The sequence below is a fragment of the Taeniopygia guttata genome, chromosome Z (assembly GCF_048771995.1).
Source record: "Taeniopygia guttata chromosome Z, bTaeGut7.mat, whole genome shotgun sequence".
Classification (NCBI taxonomy): Eukaryota; Metazoa; Chordata; class Aves; order Passeriformes; family Estrildidae; genus Taeniopygia; species Taeniopygia guttata.
The window spans coordinates 58,560,225-58,580,158 of record NC_133063.1 but is presented as its reverse complement, the minus strand read 5'-3'; the positions used below and the strand labels follow the sequence as shown (position 1 = coordinate 58,580,158).

At 34.8% G+C, this 19,934-nt stretch overlaps 1 protein-coding gene across 2 annotated transcripts in view; it reads left to right on the top strand.

Annotated features, from left to right (window-relative positions):
* Positions 1-19,934, top strand: part of ADAMTS6 (ADAM metallopeptidase with thrombospondin type 1 motif 6) — a 146,032-nt gene that overhangs the window by 66,859 nt on the left and 59,239 nt on the right. For both annotated transcript variants that reach the window (XM_072921911.1, XM_072921910.1), the window contains exons 10-11: positions 9,372-9,518; positions 18,600-18,741. In XM_072921911.1, the coding sequence (XP_072778012.1) occupies positions 9,372-9,518; positions 18,600-18,741 (289 nt within the window). The remainder of the gene's footprint in view (positions 1-9,371; positions 9,519-18,599; positions 18,742-19,934) is intronic.

Below are 19,934 nucleotides of genomic sequence, written 5' to 3'. Positions count from 1 at the left end.
ATTCTGGCTTCCATTCCTTACCACTTGTAGATTTTTTATGTATATAACCCAATTTTGGTACTGTTCAGTTTTGTGCAGTTCAGGCTCATAACCAGCTGTTTTTATGGAAGATGGTGGTACACAGTGTTTGTTTCTTCCTTGAGGGCATAAACAATTGAGAAATTAATGTTTTGTGATTGTTTCTCCAGACCATGATTCAGAGAACATCCTGTATTACTCTTAGTACTTCTGTGAATTAGATAAAATTAGAGTTGGCCCTTTAGACTTCAGAATTATTTCTCTGGAAAACTGAATTTTGATGTTTGGCATACAGAATGTCTGCTTTCCTACTATTATATATTTCACAGCAAAGATGCTTAAGATTTCTGGTAAGCAAAAATCACAAACAGTAACATCTTGTATCAGGAGTGAGACTTGAGCGTGTATCCCCTAAATTGTCGAAGTCTGACTTTTTCTCTTTGTGAAGAGAGAAACCCTTTGCAGGCATGATCATGATTTTATCTCGGACACGTTGAATGATGTAAGATCCAGGTCACATTTTCTATTCCCCAACCAGCTGAGTTAGGTGGCTTTCTGCTCTATGCTTTTATATTTGGGTACATTCTAAAATGTCTAGCTTGTCCTATGCGTGCTGTAAAGCATGCCTAGTTAAACTGGTAAGGAATTCCAGATTCCACTGGAAGAGGTATAGCGGTAAAAGAAAGGTATTTTACCATTCATTGTTGCAGTTTTGTGGACGAGTTGGCTGAGATTTTGAAAGTGAAAAACAGAGTGAGAAAGAATGAATAGAATAAAAAGAAGGAAATGTCAAAATATGAGGAAAGTGGACTAGGCTTAGGACAGAAAGTTGCCCACAGAACTTGGAGTAAGAAAATAATTTGCTAATGACAGATAACCATTGAAGGCTGTAAGAAACAATCTGGTAGGTAAGATTAATGGCTAAACTCTTGTGGTACTTTCAGGAGATGCTTGCTTGTCTCATTCTTGGTCACCTCCTTCAGTGACCAGTGAGCTTCATGTTTGAGCAGTGCGCTGGGTTTGCATGCCCAGGTTTTAGTGGCAGGCCGGTGGGAAGGATGTCTTTTGTGGGAAGCTGTCAGAAGCTTCCTCCATGTCCCACAGAGACAATGGCAGGAGGTTTCAGGATGGAGTGACAGTGGTAGGATGGTGGGCCCATCAGTGACAGTGGTAGGGCTTCTGGGATAACACATTTCAGAAAAGGGGCAGAAAAATTGCTTTAGGACAACAGCCAGAAAAGTTGAGAGAGAATACATGAGGTAAACAACTCTGCAGACACCAGGTCAGTGAGAAGGCACTGGAGCTGAGGTTCCTCTGCAGTCTGTAGTGCAGACCATGGTGAGGCAGCTGTGCCCCTATGGCCCATGGAGGAGCACAGGGAAGCAGAGATGCACCTACAGCCCATGGAGAACATGTTGGAGCAGGTGGATGCCTGAAGGGAGGCTGTGACTCTGTGGGAGGCCTGTGCAGGAGCAGGTTTCCTGGTAGGACCTGTGACCCCATGGGGGATCCACACAGGAGCTGGCTGTGCCTAAGGGACAAGACCCACACTGGAGCAGTTCATGAGGGACTGCAGCCCATGGGAAGGCCTCATGTTAAAGAATTTAATAGAGATCTGTCTGCAGTGGGTGGGTGGGACTCCATGCTGGAGAAGAGAACAGTGTGAGGCGAAAGGAGCAGCAATGATATGTAACGAATGTAACCCCCATTCTTCATTCAGGAGTAAATTTGGGCCTGGGAAGAATGGATGGATGGAGGGAAAATTGTCTTAAGATTTAGTTTTTATTTTTCATACTCCTACTGTGATTTGATTGGTTATAAAACTAAGCTGAATTCAGCAAGTTGAATCTATTTTGCCCATAATGGTATATTGGTGAGTAGTCTCTTCCTGTCCCTGTTTCAAGCCATGGACCTTTCCTGATATTTTCTCTGTCCTGTCTAACTCAGGAAGAGAGGGGAAGGCACTTGGCATTCAGCCAGGGTCAACTCATTACAATCAGTCAAACCTCAGCTGCACTACAGGACTTGAGTTTTAGTGAGAGGTTTTCTAGAAGTGCTTGTCAAGGAATGTCTTTTTTATACAACTAGAAAGAAAATACTCCAGTCTGAGGTAATAGAGACGCATACACTAAACTTTACAATAGCCTTTTCAAAACTAGTTAAAATACAACTAGAATGAATTGTACTAACATCACGTCCTGTCACCTCTCTGGTTGATGCAGGCATCATTGTTTTGTCTCAGATGATGATGTTTTCCATCTTTAACTATAGCAGTCTCTCTCAAATCTACAGTGTATGAACACCTCAACAGCAAACAGAAAACATTAAACTTATTTCTGCTAGATGTCTAGGAGTGCTGGCGTGAATTTTTAGGGACAGTTTAATATCTTTTTTAGTTTAAAAATCCCAAACCAAGTCCAAACTAAACCCCAAGTTTTAATTTTTAAAAAAGAAATTAAACAAAATGAAACCAAACCAATCATAGGAACAAAAACCCCAACAAAACAAACCCAACAAAAACCTTAACCAAAATGAGTCCATAAGCCACATAAGAGCATAGATAATTATTTCTAACTCTCTCACTCCCCACTGTCCATTCCTTGCTCTGGTCTTTTTTGCTAAAGGAACACTGTTTTATGCCTGCTTTCATAATATTGCAGGTTTTAAAAAGTTTTCTTTGGGACTTCAGTTTTAGTGACATGCATATAAAATAAAATGTCATAAGCAAATGGGAAAACCCCCCAGTTGCCTGACATGTTTATATTTAAAATATGAAAAAACATATTTCTCTACATACCTGAAATATTATTTGAAGTTCAGAATTTGCAATACTAAAATAATTTTTCTAACATCAAAGCATTTTTATCAAGGAAACTGAACATTGTAGCACTTCACAGGTCTTAACAAAAGTTCAAGAAGAATAAGTGGGGATGAAGTGGAAGGTCATTATAACCTTCAGGGCACCTTGAATTTCCAAAGGACATCTGAGTTCAGAAGTTTGCTTCCTGATTGGAGACAATACTTTCCACTTCGACCTGCAGTGTAAAGACCTGATGCATTTGCACTATAGGCTTTGTGTAGCATATAAGCCCTTCTTGATGTTACTGTTGTACCATGAAGGCTATGAAGCTATGGCAATGTAAGCCAGGACAAGTTTGTGCTCTGCTGTTTTTGTAACAGTCCTGCAGAAGTCTGTAATTTCCCTATAACAAAGTTCCGGTTTCTGAACTTTCAGGTTTCTGAAGATGCTGGTGAGACCGCATCTTGAGTGCTGTGTCCAGTTCTGGGCCCCTCAGTTTAGGAATGATGTTGAGATGCTTGAGCGCGTCCAGAGGAGGCAACAAGGCTGGTGAGGGGCTTCGAACACAGACTCTGTGAGGAATGTTTGAGGGAGCTGGGGGAGTTTAGCCTGTAGAAGAGGAGGCTTAGAGGTGACCTTATCACTCTCTACAACTTCCTGAAGGGAGGCTGTAGGCATGTGGGGGTCGGTCTCTTCCATCGGGCAGCAACTGAAAGAACATGAGGACACAGTCTCAAGCTACATCAAGGAAGGTATAGGTTGGACATTAGGAAAAAATTTTTCACCGAAATAATAATGAAGTATTGGAACTGCCTCCCCAGGGAGGTGGTGGAATCACCATCCCTAGATGTGTTTAAAAAAAAGACTAGACATGGCATTCGGTGCTATAGTCTGGTTGAGGTGTTAGGGCATAGGTTGGACTTGATGGTATTAGAGGTCTCTTCCAACCTCATTATTCCTTGATTCTGTGATTCTGTGAATAAAACGCATTGGTTTTTAATAATTTAGAAATTGCTGTGCTTTTAAGAGCCTCATATGTTATTTAATACTAAATGACAGTCATTTATAAAAATTGGTTTTGTTGTGGTGTTTGGTCTTCATCCATACCTGAGAGAAGAACCATATTTGGGAAGTAAATAGGAAAGATTAGGATAGAAGTGTGCTAAAATTATGTTGAATTTCATGGTAGACATGCTTTTTATAAAGCTCCTATTATTGAATTTATTTCCTAAGTTTTCAGGGAGCTAATATGTTTCACCCAAGTTTAAAAATCTGCATTACTTCAAAATAAAGCATTAGGGATACTCCAAACTGCAGAATGATGTCCAAATGCAGGAAATCAGTTGAAATCCATTTAAGACATGGAAATAGAAAGTGAAGTAACTCATTAACCTTGATTCCTCCCTTGAGGAATATTCAATGTTAGGTAGTTTCAATGCATGCTATCAATGTTTGGAATCCTAAAATTATCTAAATTGATTTTTTAAGACAATACTTTTTGATTATTTTCCCTTTCATTTGTAATGTCATTTAATGGTAAATTTTAATTTTCATGCTGTTATATAGATACAACCAATACTTTTATAGCATTGGCTAAAATTATATGGAGGTCTACATAGAAAGAGGAGAATTCTCTTTTAAGAGACAGTATGGGGGATATATTTACAAATATAAGGAAAAAGTGCTTATTTTTGTTATTGAGAAAACATAAAATCCGATTATTGTAATGTGTTCAACATATACCATAACCTCATAACAACTGACAAATATTTCACTCCTAGTAGACACAAGAATAATTAATAAAATTACCATGTATGTCCACATAGAAATTGTACTTTGTTCCAAGCGGCTCATATCTCTGATACTGTAGGGAAAAAAATTTCTACTATTCTTTAATAGTAGCTTATGTTCAGATTGACCCACTTTTTGCTGAACAAAATAATGTTGAAACATGGTAGTTTTCCCTTTTTTCCCTTGTGTATTTTCTACTGACATTAAGAAATGTGTATTTGAAGCCATGCCTATATTTACAGATGTAGGGAAGCTAACATTCTAATTTTTCAGTGTAGGCCTTAAATAGACATTCTAAGCTATATGAAATACATACACAGATTTAAATTACACTTTTTAAACCATTATGAGAGTAAGTGCAATACAGTGGAAAAGTAATACAAGTTTTATGAATTTTTTTGTCTCTAATATAATAAACTCAATTTCCCCAAGCAAATTATGATTCACTATTTAGGTCTTCCATCAAATACAAGAATACTTGTACCAGCATGCCCATACTGTGGGAGAGATTTACTTTTAGAAACTTTTAAAGCATTCTTCACTGATACACTTTATGACGCCTCCCTATCCTTTACGTCAATCTCCATAAATGTTAGGTCAGTGTGAGACATTGGAGGAAATACTTGCAATGTACCTAGGGTCAAGATACTCACTTGAAAATAGCCCATTTCACTCTTTGCATGTGTGTTCATCTCCTAGAACAAATAATTAGTGTCATTAAACCTCTTAAGGTGGCTTTTCTTTCTCTTAGGAAGATAGGGTGCCAATTCTTTATCGTGAGGATATATACTTTTGGGAGCTGTAAATCAGCTTCAGATAACAGACAAGAAGACGCAGTGCTTGACTTCACAGTATTTCTTTTGTGTTCCTGTAACTTTTTTTCCTCACCTGACTCACAATTCTGTCTATGGTACTCTTCTTCCTAATGCTGTTAAGTGGCAGAGCAACATAAAAGACATTGCTTTAAAAAAAATGGGTCAAATTCACATAATTCATGAATTGGTAAGAAGCCTAACATTCTCTATTGTATTTAGAGAAATGAAACCGTCTATGCTTTTCTGAATCCTCTATACACTAAGAAAGCTAGGAATATGCAAAGATACTTTTTGAAGATAATGAAGATATCATTTGATATGAAGATAATTAGTACTTCAGCTAGATAGCAGAGATAATTGATTGAAAAACAGCATTTCACCTGAGTACAACTTTTAAGAAAACTTCAGGGCTAATAAAGTACATGGTATACAAAATAAATATCATTGAAGAGTATGGGAATGCACTCAGATTGGTGTGGATCTGTCTTCTCTGGATCCAAGGTGTCTGGGTAATACATAAGGACAGAAGCATTCTGGCTGTCTCACAAAAATGACTGCTTTGATTTCATATGAATCAGCAATAAGTGTTTTGGCAGTCATAACCATCACTGTTTAGAACTACCAAAAATATTAGTAAGCCAATGAAACTGTAGGGACCTACCTGCCGTGCTGGTTTTTTTGCAAGATAAAGGAAAGGTAGACAAGAAGTTTATATTCACATCCTTCCCTGTGCTTATACTCCAGGGTCTCTGCTTATCTATTGCCCTTTTATTCAATACAGATGACACTAGTTATCTCCCCTGTGATTTTTGGGGTTGGATTGCAAGTTGGATGAGTATTACAAATAATTCCCTCAGATAATTTTTTCAGATATAATGAAAAGCAGATTTCCAAAGGAAAAAAAAAATTATTCAGTTACAGATGTTAGTAAGTCAAACAAGGCATGACTAGGATGTTTTGCTTTAGAATTTTTTTAAGAAACATACAGACTAGAGATAATTTGCAGGAGAGTTTCAGTTATAATTTTAAACTTCTTAAGTGTTCCTACTTTGCACAATCCTTTAATGTAAAGTAAGCGCTCTCTTGGGAAATGAGGAGCCATAATGCATGAAAATGCAAGAGTTGCTGGGTTAAACCTTGAGATGGCAGGTGGAAAGAAACTTCACAGAATAACTTCTGTGTCAGTTGAGGAGATTTCAGTCTCTGCTCATCCATCTGGCTGTTCCTCTAAAGACAAAATTATACTGGTAGTTTTAGACAGACTTTTTAAGCCAATGAAAGGAAGAAGTCTGTATATGTTTAGTGAAATTGAAAAAGGTAGGCAAATTATAACAGTGGCTCCACAAAATATTTTATGTTCCTTACTTTCTTCCCTACATTTCTGTGCCAATCCAATTGCAAGCATGCTTTTGTAAAGACCTAGTTTCAATGTAATGATGGCCAAATATGACCAGCTTGTTCTGATGGAAATAAAAATGGCAATTTGGTCAGAAATGTGTTTCCATCTGCAATCCTGCCCACAGGAGGGCAAGTTACTGGACTGTACTGGCATGCTGCCATTACCATCTTTGGAAATTATGACATTAGTTGTAAAACCCTTCTGCAAACATCAGAAAAAGTTACCTGCACCTCATGATCACATTCCTCTTAAATTCAAAAGCAAGGACAAGTAGAAAAGCTTTCTAGGAAAAGGATAGATGATTTAGGAAAAGGAATATTTATAAAGCATACCATTAGATTGTGGAAAGGCATTGACTGAGTTCCCATGTGCATCAGAAATTATGGCTTCCATTCACAAACACGCTTTTTATCAGGCATATCACTGCCACTGTTACCTGTTTTCACAGGAGAGCAGATAGAAGGAAGGTTGTTGAACCATGAAATTAGTTTTTTTACTTATGCCTCCAAAGATAAAAATTTCATTTCCAGAGAACTGAAGTCTTTAAGTTTTTAAACAAATGGAATACACTAACTAGAGATAAACTGAACACAAGAATCATCCAACTCATTTCTATAAAGGAATAATTTATGGAGATTAATAAAAAATAAGGTTTTCTGTTTTCAGAAAAAGGAATGTTTCTGAAGTACCCCAAATTCTAGGAAATAATTGCTGCAGAGAACAGGTAAATAAAGCATGTTTTTAATCGTAAAATTCTAGTTCAGTTTGTTGCACAGGACATCTAAGTTCTTTCCTCTCCTCATATGAATAGGTATTGATAGGAATTAATACTGGTCTGAAAGTTTCAATGCATTACATACATTACTCAGATGAGTTGATTAAAGCTGTATTTTTTATAAACAAAGGACATCCTTTATTTGCTGATATAATAGTCCAAGGTGTCAGTTAGACCTTTCCAGTATATAATACAGTATATGGCTTCTGCATTTGTGAGGTACCACAAACTTAACCAGACACATGTAGGCATTGCTGCAGAATATGTATACCATAGGGACATATGTATTCCATAGGCAGGGCAGCCATGCATTTTTGATGATGAAATCCTTCCTGATCATGTAGGAATCATCCATCGTTCACTGATGTTCTTATTTTTCTGGAAGGAAAGGTTGCCAACACCTTTCACTTGTAGGTTGTTATGATCATCTGAAGAGGTGAAATAGTGTATTGAAATTCAGGGTAACATTAAAGTCTTGAGGTATTATACCACGTTTTGGATCACTATGTTCAGATTAATATAAAACAACTGCAGTGATTTCAGTGAAAAAAGTGGCATGAACTGATATTAAGTGGTATTAAGTGGTCAGGTGATAAAAGGTCAGTTTCTTTTCTACTACTTTTTGTATGTTCTTGTGTCAGTCCTAAATATTACAGAAAATCAAAACTGAGTGCCTCAATACATTTGTTTCCCTGAACGATGAGGAAGAAATCAGAGAGTCAGTCCTTTTAGCATACAAAAGACTCACTCCAAAGAGAGACTTCTCTGTATGATTCCGGGAGTTCAGAATCTCAGTTTTGGCATTGTTTTAATTACTTCTGTCTCATTATCAGGGAAGTTCCTGTATCTCTCACTATCTGCTTCTCTGATTTCGTAAGCCTTTTGAGAAGGAGTAAATTTGACCAAAGCTTAATATTTAAAAAAATAAGAAATGAAGGAACAAACTTTTCTCCCCAAGTGATTGAATGGAAATTGATCAAGGACTAAGAAATGGAGTTTTATAATAATAAGAATAAGGATTATTTTATAACAATAAGAATAAGGATTCTTTAGGATTTTTTTTTTCTAAGGTCGTATCATCTTTCTTGAAAGTTAATTTCTTTCCTTTTCCAAAATCTCTTTTGTCCAAGTTCCATCCAGAAGTTTCTTGTTTTCTGCTGATTTTTAATTGTCTTCATTTTGACATTTTGACATTCTTTGACAAAGCAAAGCTATAACAGGAGGGCTCCAAGTCTCTCTGTGGGTAGACACAGGGAGAGTGTGCATACAGGATGGTCCTAGGAATTGCAAAACCTATGTTCTACTTGAATTATCATTGGTTGCACCATGCCTATATACAGTGTATTGTTACAGCAACGGTACCTAATCTTAGTCCTTTTTTACTAATCCAAGAGTCTATAATAAATAATAGATATTTAATAAATAATAAATAAATATTAATAAGCTATAATAAATATTCCATATTCAGGTACCATACCAAATAAAGGCTTGAGTGCTCTGTATTTGTCTTGCAAGAATACTGTTATGTTTTCTTTAAAAGCTTTAGAAAACAAATAAAACGCTTCCAAAAATCCATAGAAGGGAAGACAGTTATGTTATTGTGCTGTATTATGAGAATAAATTAATCAGAACTTAACTGACTCTCTACTTAGGAGTTCTGCACTGTGTTCTTTTTGGTCCAATGTGATTGCTGTAAAGGTGACATTATGTTTTAAGTGATATATGATGCCATAGAAAAGTAATGGGCTGTTTCTCTCCTACTCTTTTGAGCAGTTTTGGTATGAATCATGATGGAATTGGAAATTCTTGTGGGACCAAAGGTCATGAAGCAGCAAAGCTAATGGCAGCTCATATTACAGCAAACACCAATCCTTTCTCCTGGTCAGCTTGCAGTCGGGATTACATCACCAGTTTTTTAGAGTAAGTAATCTCTCAAGAAAAATGCATTTTCAAAAAACTGACACCTTTTGGGATTAGTTGTAGAGATATAGTGACCTGTACTGATGGTTTACATTTTTATAATGAATAGACAGAAATATAGTGAGTCATTTAAAACTCTTTTTTTCTGTAGAGCATTATTTCAATGTAAATGGCAAAAGCTTCTTTTGCTCCATTCACCACCTTAACAGTTCTCTATTCTTATTAATCTACTAAAAAGATTCTGAAATTCTGATCATACCTCATTATTTCATTAATCTGAAAGTGGGAAATAAAAGAGGCTAGGATTCGTCTATGGATCATGTTTTGTTAGCATACATAATGTGAGGGAATCTAATGAAGGGAAGATGGTTATAGCCCTGTTCCTTTTACATTTCATTCTTCAGATATTTTTCAGGCATTTCATTGGCATTTTACCATTGGCAAGAATATAAAGATTATAGAAGTGGATGGCATGTATCTTTATGTTAATACCTTAAAATTCTGAAAACTTCTACTTCTGTGGCAATTTTTATCCAGAAGTAGTTTGCTACCTGAAATTTCACTATGAAAAAATTCAAACAGTCAAAATAAGTTGTTCACAGAAATGTATTATTATATACATTTATACATACTGATGATTCATAATGAAACCTTGTATGTGTTTTAAATTTTGAAGTCAAGTACATATAACCATGAGTTCACTGAAAACAGATCCTTAACTGATTTCTTTAGATGATGGAAGATGGTCCTTATTGGAGGCAAATAACAGTTAGTTGGCAGGTTCAGTGCCATTTGTGCAATCACCCTAAGAAATACAGCTTGTTCAGTAATTCAGACATTTATTGTATTCAGACATTTTATTGTATTTTAAGAGAGGGACTTAAACAAATCAATTGTCCAACCATTCTTCTACTAAGGACAAAATTACCATCTTCTTTTCTTTTAAGGATCTAACTTCTGAATAAGATGCTGTTCTGTATCTTTTCTGAAGGAACTCATCTAGACAAAACATTTAGACCAAAACATCAGCTTCCCACATGATGCAGAGAATCACAATCACTGACTTGGGCTGTCAAGGTGCTTGAAATTCTGTAGAGTCAGTGGGCAGAGACGGACATTTAAGTATTGGTGCTATTCAGAGGAAGAAAACTTCTCATGAGTTACTGTAATAGGTTTAAGGCATTTTATGTCACACCTCTTAACTGTGCCTCCACGCAGTTTTATATACTGGTATATTTAAGATGAATGTCTAAACTAAAGCAGTAAATGAGTAAATCATCCTTACCATATATGTGTGGTACAGCTTTCTCACAATATAATTTCATTTGCTAAGAGGATATATATATATATATATATATATGTATATGTATGTATATATATGTGTGTGTGTGTGTGTGTGCATTTATTTAACACTAGCATGATTTTAAAAAAATATACATAGCTATTTTGTTTTATAATTACCAATTACTTTTGTCAATTCAATCCTGTTCCCATTAGTAATCTTTCTAGTATGTCATTGCAGCCTGGTTTTAGCTATGAAAAAGAATACTGTTTTCATATTTCTTCTAAGATTATTTCACAGCTTTGTAGTTCTGACTGTAAGCTTACTGTTCAGGTATTTCTTTGTAGTATTTGGGAGCTTGTTCTTCTTGTTACACTTCTGCTGTTCTCTGTCTTGTTTACTTCTATTTGTTGCTCTTCTCTGAAAAACTAAGATCCCATAATTGTCCTGACAATAAGTTGTCTGTTGATGAGGAAATAATTCAACATAATGTGATGAAGTTATTTCTCATTTATGGATTTAGGAAAAGGAACATGATAAAATTCTGTGGTGTGTGTTATTCTGCAAAAATAATAGAGCTGAACATTTGTTCATAATGCTCCTGCACAGTTTCAAATTTTAGCCTGATGCATGCAGTGGTCATTTGAATTTTTACTGCCAGTTAAAAACATTTTTATCTTGAGCCTTTTGACACTGGGTTTTTACTGATTTAGTTTATTGTTTACTGTTAGCACCTCTATTTTTCTTTTCCATTCCATAGGTTTGATTTATGGTTAAGTTTTTGAAGTCTGTGGGATGGCAGTGAAATTGTAGTTATATTACTATAAATCCAGAAGTACTCTGTTGAATCTGTTTCCATAGTTCTAATCTCCTCATATTTTTCAAGATATTTCTCTGTCATTGCCAGTGTTTGCAACTCTACTTGAATTTCTATCAAAAAGTAATTTCACAAAAAAATCATTACTGAAGATACTAAGTGATATTTGAACTAGAGAAAAACAACAATCTATGCATAGCAGATTCAATGATAAATTATTTTTCATAATACTTCAGGTGTATTTTTGTAACCTGGAATAGAGATGTTATTTTTTTTCCAAGCCACCTTGGACACATTCTATGTTACACACCACAATTTTGTAGATTTTCCGGTTGTATAGAATACAGTGTTAAATACTGTACTAAGAGTCAGATATAACTTTTCTTTCATCTACTAATCCTGGAATCTGTTTTCAAAAATGTCAGATTTCTCAAACATGATCTGTTCATTATAAATCTATGCTTCTTATTGTCTGTGTACCTAATATCCTATAAATGAATTGATCGTTTTTTCCTTAAAATATTTGATTTATTATTTCATAAGGTAGATAGTCTGTAAAACTGTACTTTGTTTCTCTAGTTTCTAGTTTCCTCACCAGCTTTTATGCCATCTCAATGACAACAGGCAGCTGTTAAGAGTTCATCTAATACCTGCAGGACACTTTTTACCCATTCACACCTTTCCTTAAGACAGAACAGCTCTGAGAGCAGGTATATTTCAGTTGCAGTAGTAAACAGTTAGCAAGAATCAAAAAAATAACAGCAAGTTTCGTGTGGCAACATATCTGTGACTGCTTTTAGAAGAGTAGAAGAGTCTGCATCCTCACAGGAAAATTATTTTTCCCCCTAATATTTCTTGATGACTTAGCAACTGGTGAGAAAAATGCTGATTTAGAGCTTTAGAGGCCAAGCTGGCTTGGGATTCATTTAGCTGTGTGTAACAAGGCAGGTAGGACTTGAGTATATTAAATGCAGATACCCAGCAGAAAGCAGATCTGTGAGACCTTATAGATTTATATCTTTGAACCTTTGCACGTATTTGGGCCATGCTGTCATGGTACCACATTAATGCAACTGGAATGGATTTTGATAGAATTTCATTACACATTCACAGTATTTTATGGTAAGGAAGGCTAATGTGGATTTACTAGTTTACACGCTCAGGTCACCACTTGGTACAGCAGTTTTGCACTGAGGAGTAACTATGAAGTATCACCTGGAGGATTATCAGTTCAGTCAGGCAGTAGTTAGGAAAGAAAAATATTTTGCAGGAGTGCTGGAAAGAGGATGAATACGGCTCAAAGTATGACAATAAAACAAAGGAAATTGTATGATGCTCATAGGTCAACCAACACTCTCAGCAAGGATGATCAATGAGCACAGATACTGGAATGGCCAAAGGAAATATGTTTTTTCTGGAGAAGACATTCCTTGAAGCACAGAAGAACTATTGTCTGCCAAGCTTAAAATAGCTATTGTCTATCAAGCTTTTAAGTGAAGTGAAAGATTGACATAATTCAGTTTATCAGCTGAATTGTTCATAAGTGCTTTGCAATGGCTTTAATTTCACTAACACTATATGGATCTAATTCCAGTAATACTAACTGAGAATTGAAAGCCTGGAGGGCAATCTCAGGGGACAGAGATTTCTGTGAGATGAGTAGAAACCTGTAATATCTGTTCACAGGAGAAAAGAACCAAGCCTAAAATTTTACTGATTGAAAAACAATTAGTATGAATTTAATTCCCTGCAACGTGTGTGTGTGTAAATAACTTCTACTTTCCGTTTTAAAAAAAGCTGTGTGATTTCTGGAGTCATAGTTTATTTTTCTTGTCAGTAATAGGAGAGGAGTTAAAAGAAGCAAGATGGCCCTCTCTGTCTTTCAAAGGCAGGATTGTCTTTTGAAGATGGAGGAGAACCAAGAGTCTTAATTATTTCATTAAGATCTATCACAGGAAATTCTTGGAGACACTCTGTGATTGCCATACAGCAGGATTTAGATCTTAGACGACAACTTTCTAAATCTGGAAGGGAGCCAAAACTATCTTTGTCCAAGCAAGCCCATGCAAACAATATAGAAAAAAAAATAATTCTGTGTTCTGGTCCAGATATCGTCTGCCCAAGAATCTTAATTGTGCAAGTGAATATGCAAGGTAAATATAGGATCTGTCTACATATGCCTCATATATTATCTGTGATAAGTTCCTGCGTACTCCAGAAATGTAAAGTAACTTCTGAAAAAGATATAAACTAAGACTAGTTTTGGAAGATGAGATCACATCTATTGTATCATAATTTAATATCTCTTTCTACAAATCAGTGGAGAATATTTGCATTCAATATTGTGTGTTGACCTGCTTTTTGGATTATAATTTGCTTATTTTCTTTAAATTATATTAATATTTAAAATTTTTTTGCTAACAGGTAATTAAATAAAAAACATGTGCCCTCATTTGCTATAGATTTCTGAAACTTTGAAGGTCTTATGTTTAACTTAAAAGACAATTTAGTTGAAAAAAAGACCTAAGAGTTTCTGCAATTATGCGATGACAATACGGCCTTGAGTGTTGACTTTGCAAGTATTACTCTTTGTCTACCTTTTGATTTATTTAAATATAAGGAAATTGTAAAGTGCAGAATAAGCATCAGATTTCCATTAACTTATTTATATAGAGTATCTGATGAAAGAAATTATTGGTCCAGTATTATATATGTTAGTATCTCCTGAACTCTTAAAACCAGGTTTTGGTAGGAGGATGGTTTTGATAGATGAACCAATAGATTCTTCTTTGTACAGCTGCTGGATATTCCAATGAATAAAATAATGCTTTGGAACATAGGAAAGCATGCATTAAAGAAACAGCAAATTGCTACCTCCAAACAAAAGGAACATTGAGTGTGATGAAAAGATTGTGCAAAATTACAAAGTCTTTTGTATGAAATAGATACTAAGACAGAGCCAACCTTGGCATGAAAGAATGGAAAGAAGCTGATTTTATCAGACGAGTGAGTGGTAAATCTGAATTTCCCTAACATTCAATAAAGTTTTTTTTTAGTAATTGCATTTGGCTTCATTTTAATTTTAAGCACACCAAATCCAAATCTCAGTTCTGTTAATTATGTCCAGATTCTACAAATATTTATCCTTAGATCTGTAGACTACTGACAATGTTTACCCATTAATGTTTACCCATTAATGTCAAGTAAAGCAGCTTTTGTAACCTGTACAGAACTATAAGCTAGTGCTTTTAAAAAATCAGTTTTTCCTTATAAATATGAAGTAAGGATTCTGTTAGGAGTCAGATGTATTGGCATGTAAATAATTAATGGTATGTATATGTAAAAATTCTCTCTGTTTTTTAAAATAATTTTTGCTATTTTTTTCATATTTTATGGCTTATTTGGTATTATCAAAATTAAAAAAACCCGTTATGTATACTATCAATGTATGCATGTATATGATTGTTTAGCTATTAAAGATATTCACAAATATTTATACTATGTTTAATTTGTGATCATGAATTGTAGCTTGCATTATAGTCCACATTATTATTATGAATGAAACCATTGTGTGACATTCAAAACCAATTTTCAGAGCCAGCGTTCTGAGATATTTTCTTCAGCCATTGAAGGAGTTGGGTTATACTATGTAAGTAGGGATTTTTAAGAATAGATAGTGTAATAGGAACATAAACCCTCAGAGATCTACATCCATGGTTTTTGCTTTTTCTTTTTATTGGTCTTGAATACAACTGTGAAAACTGTGCTGAGGTGGTGATTCTGAGTTTTGTGTTGTTCAGTCTGTAAAGATTTAGAAACATTTACTCTCTGGTTGGTATTAATTTAGATGAGCAATTAGCAGTGATAGCTGCCTGAGATCTTAAGCTTTCCTAGAAAATTCTAGTATCCTTGTTATCCTTTCAAACAGAAGAATAATTTGCTGTCCTGTGATACTAAAATACAACAAAAAGTTTAAATTATATTGTAGAGTGTTTTAAAATGATCTCTGGAGACACTACACTGGAATACTGGGCTGAAATGACATCAAGCTTAGCTATTTCATAATTGAAACAAGTCCCAGTATGTCCCATAAAACTTCACAAAATTAACCTAAAGTTAGGAAAATGAGAAAAACCATGAGTACTATTAGTACCTTGTAGAGTAATACGATGTAATGGTCAGTTTTAGATCATCTTATTTCTGTTGCGGACGTTAAAGATTCATCCACCTTATGTTCAAAAATGCAAATGCTCTGCAGGGATATCCTGTAGATTTTTTTATTTGCTGTATATGCTTCCTATATAAGATAAAATCACAAAGCACAAAAGCAATTATGAGTAGAAATTTTCTAAAATTGTAGATATGAAAGTATTTGGGGCATTCCTTCCTTTCCTTTTTTACATCTACACTTTTATATGCCCAACTGATAATAACAATTAGCTCTCTGCTTATAAAGTTCTCCAAAACCATGAATCTTCTTGGACCCTTTTGGTTCAGTTCCCTAGATTTATCATAAATTTTTTTCTCAAGTATGTGGGCTTTGCTTTGATGGAACAAAGAAAGAGAGAACAGGGACATACACACAAGAGTATTGGACCATTCCCAAGTCCTATAAAAGTTTTCTGGAAAGGTTAAATGGTCCTCAGCCTGTATTCATTCTTTGCAGAGCTTTGGTCTGACCTTTCATTACCAATGTAAAGTCTCTGGTTTTATTAATGTGTTTATAAAGATCATGTCATTTCTTTTCCAGGATACTTCAGTTCCCGCAATACAGTATCAGGGATCAGTTTTGCTCAACTGTTTGAGATAAACAATAGAACTGAAGCAGAAGTCAGAAATAAATTTTCAGTCTAGACGTTGTGATATAATGTAGCTAGTAAGAGAATAATTTCTCAGTAGTACTTTTCTCATGTAATTGCCACAACAATATTTTATTATGGTGCAAATCAGGTAATTAGAGGTGAAGAGTCATATTTTTGTATTCAATACAAGGATTTATGACTTGCTTTTCTGCCATTGTATGTCTTGTAGAGTAGGTATGGATTTTATTTAGTAAATTTAAAGATTTAGAACAGGTTCTGTAATCTAATTTGGGCAGGGGTACATACGCCCGTGGAGAGAAGTCACTGAAGGTAATGAGGTTTTTTAAATGCTGTGCCCTCGGCTGTCGGTTTACAAGATCTCGGTTTACAAGATCACAGTTTACAGTAAACGGCAATATTGGAATCTATGGAAATGTTCCCATCGTATGGCAATACTAGCTCAAGCTGGTGCCAAATGCTAAACTTCTCACTGCTTGTTTAAGGAAAGATTCTATCTGCAGTTTAATCCAGACATTGCAGAAAAATCAGCTTGTATGTCAGTTCTTTTAATACTGGAATTAACGTGCACTCCTCATATACACAAAATACAACACTGACATACTTTAAAAGATTGAAGGATGTTTTCCCAACTTCTGCTGCATATATACTTGCAGCAATTACACGATAAAGGGGATAAAGCACACAATTTTTTTATGCCAGAACCACACAGTTTATATTTTAAAAATAGATTTAAGCTGAGCGTATGCATGGGTATGCATGCATGCAGGTGAATCACACCGAAATCCTTGGAATTTGCCATCAAATACTGTATTTTTTCCAGTATTTACCTGGTTCTTACCTTAGTTGTTATTTGCCACCTTCTGAAGTGGTTGGCAGAGGTTTCTTCATTTTTCCAAAGGATCTTTTCTAGTATTTTGAAGACTTGATCAAAAAGGTTTAAAATGAGAACATAAAATGTGTAGTTAAAGGACGCTTTTTTCTTTTATTTTTATCTGCAGATGAAAAGTATAGAAAATTGGAGATCTCCAAAAAACAGTGTAGAACATTCACTTCTGAAATTACGTTCCTTTGGCAAGGTGCATGGAAAAGATCTGGAAAAAAACAGAACATAAGTGCTGGCAAAATTGCTAGGAATGTTGGAAAAAAATTTAAGTATTGCCATAAGAATTCTTTGAAAATCCTCACTTATTCACATGTGAAATGAAAGTAGAAAAGCATCTGTCCTCTTTATGCACACTGACCCAATAAAATTGAATAATTGTATTTAGCAAAGGACAAAGTTTTCTAAACAGAGCTCAGTTTGATTTTGGCTTTCTTTATCATTTATTCCACTACACTAAAATATTGTGGTTGAATATGGGTATATTTTGGAAAAAAACCATCAACCACTGAACAAAACAGTGAGTATAAAAAGAAGAAAATATTGAAGTTTGCAAGGATGATTCTTATGGTTGCAACATGAATTTTTTTGGGGCTAATTGTTAGTACAGTAAAAAAGATCTTGGACCTGTACAAATTTTTTCACTGACCCTGGTATAGGTAAATTTGAAGTTCCTGCAGAATTTTTACCTCTGTAACCATTTTCTTCACTCAAATGGAAGAAAAGCTTGCATGTTAAGGTCCTGATCCTATAAACATTTTGTCATGTTGAAACTCAAATGTGTCTTAGTTTTACATAAACCAGTTGAGCTGCTTCTATCTATAAGATTATAGTTAGCTGTTTGAAGGATCAGAAGGGTCATTTCAAACTGTAAACTGAATTTTTTGCATTTGCTTGATTTGTTTTTTTTTTTCATTTTATGACTAAATGTAGCTGTTCTTCAGTGAAAACAAATAGGAATCCTAAACCAAAAATGAAAATCAGTCTTGTGTGGCTCAGAAATTATCACACTTTAAAAAAGGATAATATATAAAATTATTTCACAATCTAAAATGAGCATTTTTTAAAATAATAATAAGATGAAAATTATTTTAATTTCCTAATTCCCTCTAAATATTTTCTCTTGTTTATATGGGTGTACCTGCTTACTGTCTGTTTATTGCAATCATATTTGTTTCACACCCAGCACTGTTAAAAGTAATAACTAGATACATAATATCATTACTGTGATTTGCAGTCAGTAGAATTCCTAATTGATTTGGTCCTTTATGTTGAACAGTTCGGGCCGTGGTACTTGCCTTGATAATGAGCCTCCCAAGCGTGACTTTCTTTATCCAGCTGTGGCCCCAGGTCAGGTGTATGATGCTGATGAACAGTGTCGCTTCCAGTATGGAGCAACATCCCGCCAATGTAAATATGGGGTAAGAAGTCTTAATCCTTATGCTGAGTGTTCTGCTTAGTCATTTGTATATATTCCTTTATAGCATAACTCTTTAGTTAGTTGGAGTAGTGGGTTACAGATTTCCAATAGCATGTCCGGTGCCATCATTTGTAAGCAAAGGGTTAGTTTTAATCCTTATGCTGCATCTTTTGCTTGAGCCCTTTGTATATGCTGTACACTTAATGTGGGTAATGATGAGCCGGGTAAGCTGTTCTTTAATTGTAGGGAAAAAAAGAACCCAGAACACTCGAGCCTGATCCTTGTAAAGTTTAATCAAGAATTTTCCCTAATTTCACTTGGTTGAGATGAGGTTTATGTTGTATTAATCTTGAAACATGAAGTCTATCTTTTTGGCTTTAACCTTTCTGTATAAAACTACATTTTGAAGTTCCTTTTGTACTTGTATTGATTGATCAGATATGATTTAATTTTCTTGTTTGTTTGTTTGTTTGTTTGTTTTTCCCCTCACATTGAGTCTATTGCATCTCACATTACTCAGATATCTATTTTGAAAGATGAATTATGCTTCTGGGAATAGATGAACAAGAAGCTAGATAGAATACTGAGTAGCAAAGTACTAGTGAAGATTTGGCTGCAAGTACCAGTGTGCAATAATTAAAGTAAATAAATTTACAGTCGGAAAAAAAAAAACCCTTCAAATGTAGGTCATTGTGTTACAACTATTTACTTAAAATCTTCCAGGCAAAAGTATGCAGTTAAAGGATGCATTCTGCTATGCTTGTTATGAAATAATCAGCTGAGACCACACTAAGTAAACATTGAAAACATATCTTATGGTTTAAAAGTAAATAGTTTTAATAACTTAGAATTTTTAGATAATTCAGATTAAACAATTAAATAAAACAAGAAATTTCATTTTTAATATTTCTGGGGTGATAAATACAGTATTATTTTTGGGATGCCTCTTTGGCAGATTGCATTTTGGAAAGGATCTAAGAGATATGTAGCTGGCTAAGTAGCTCTGTGTCTTCTGATTCCTTATCAAGCCTCTTTTGGCCTTTATTGTTCCTCTTTAGGTTCTAACTTCCCATCTCTATTTTTTAATAGCGCTTTTTGCTGTCTCTTCATCTAATTCATACCATTATTATTTTTCTTTTTTTCTTACAAATTTTCACCACAATCTTTTATTTGCAGTCTAGGGAAATCTGCAGC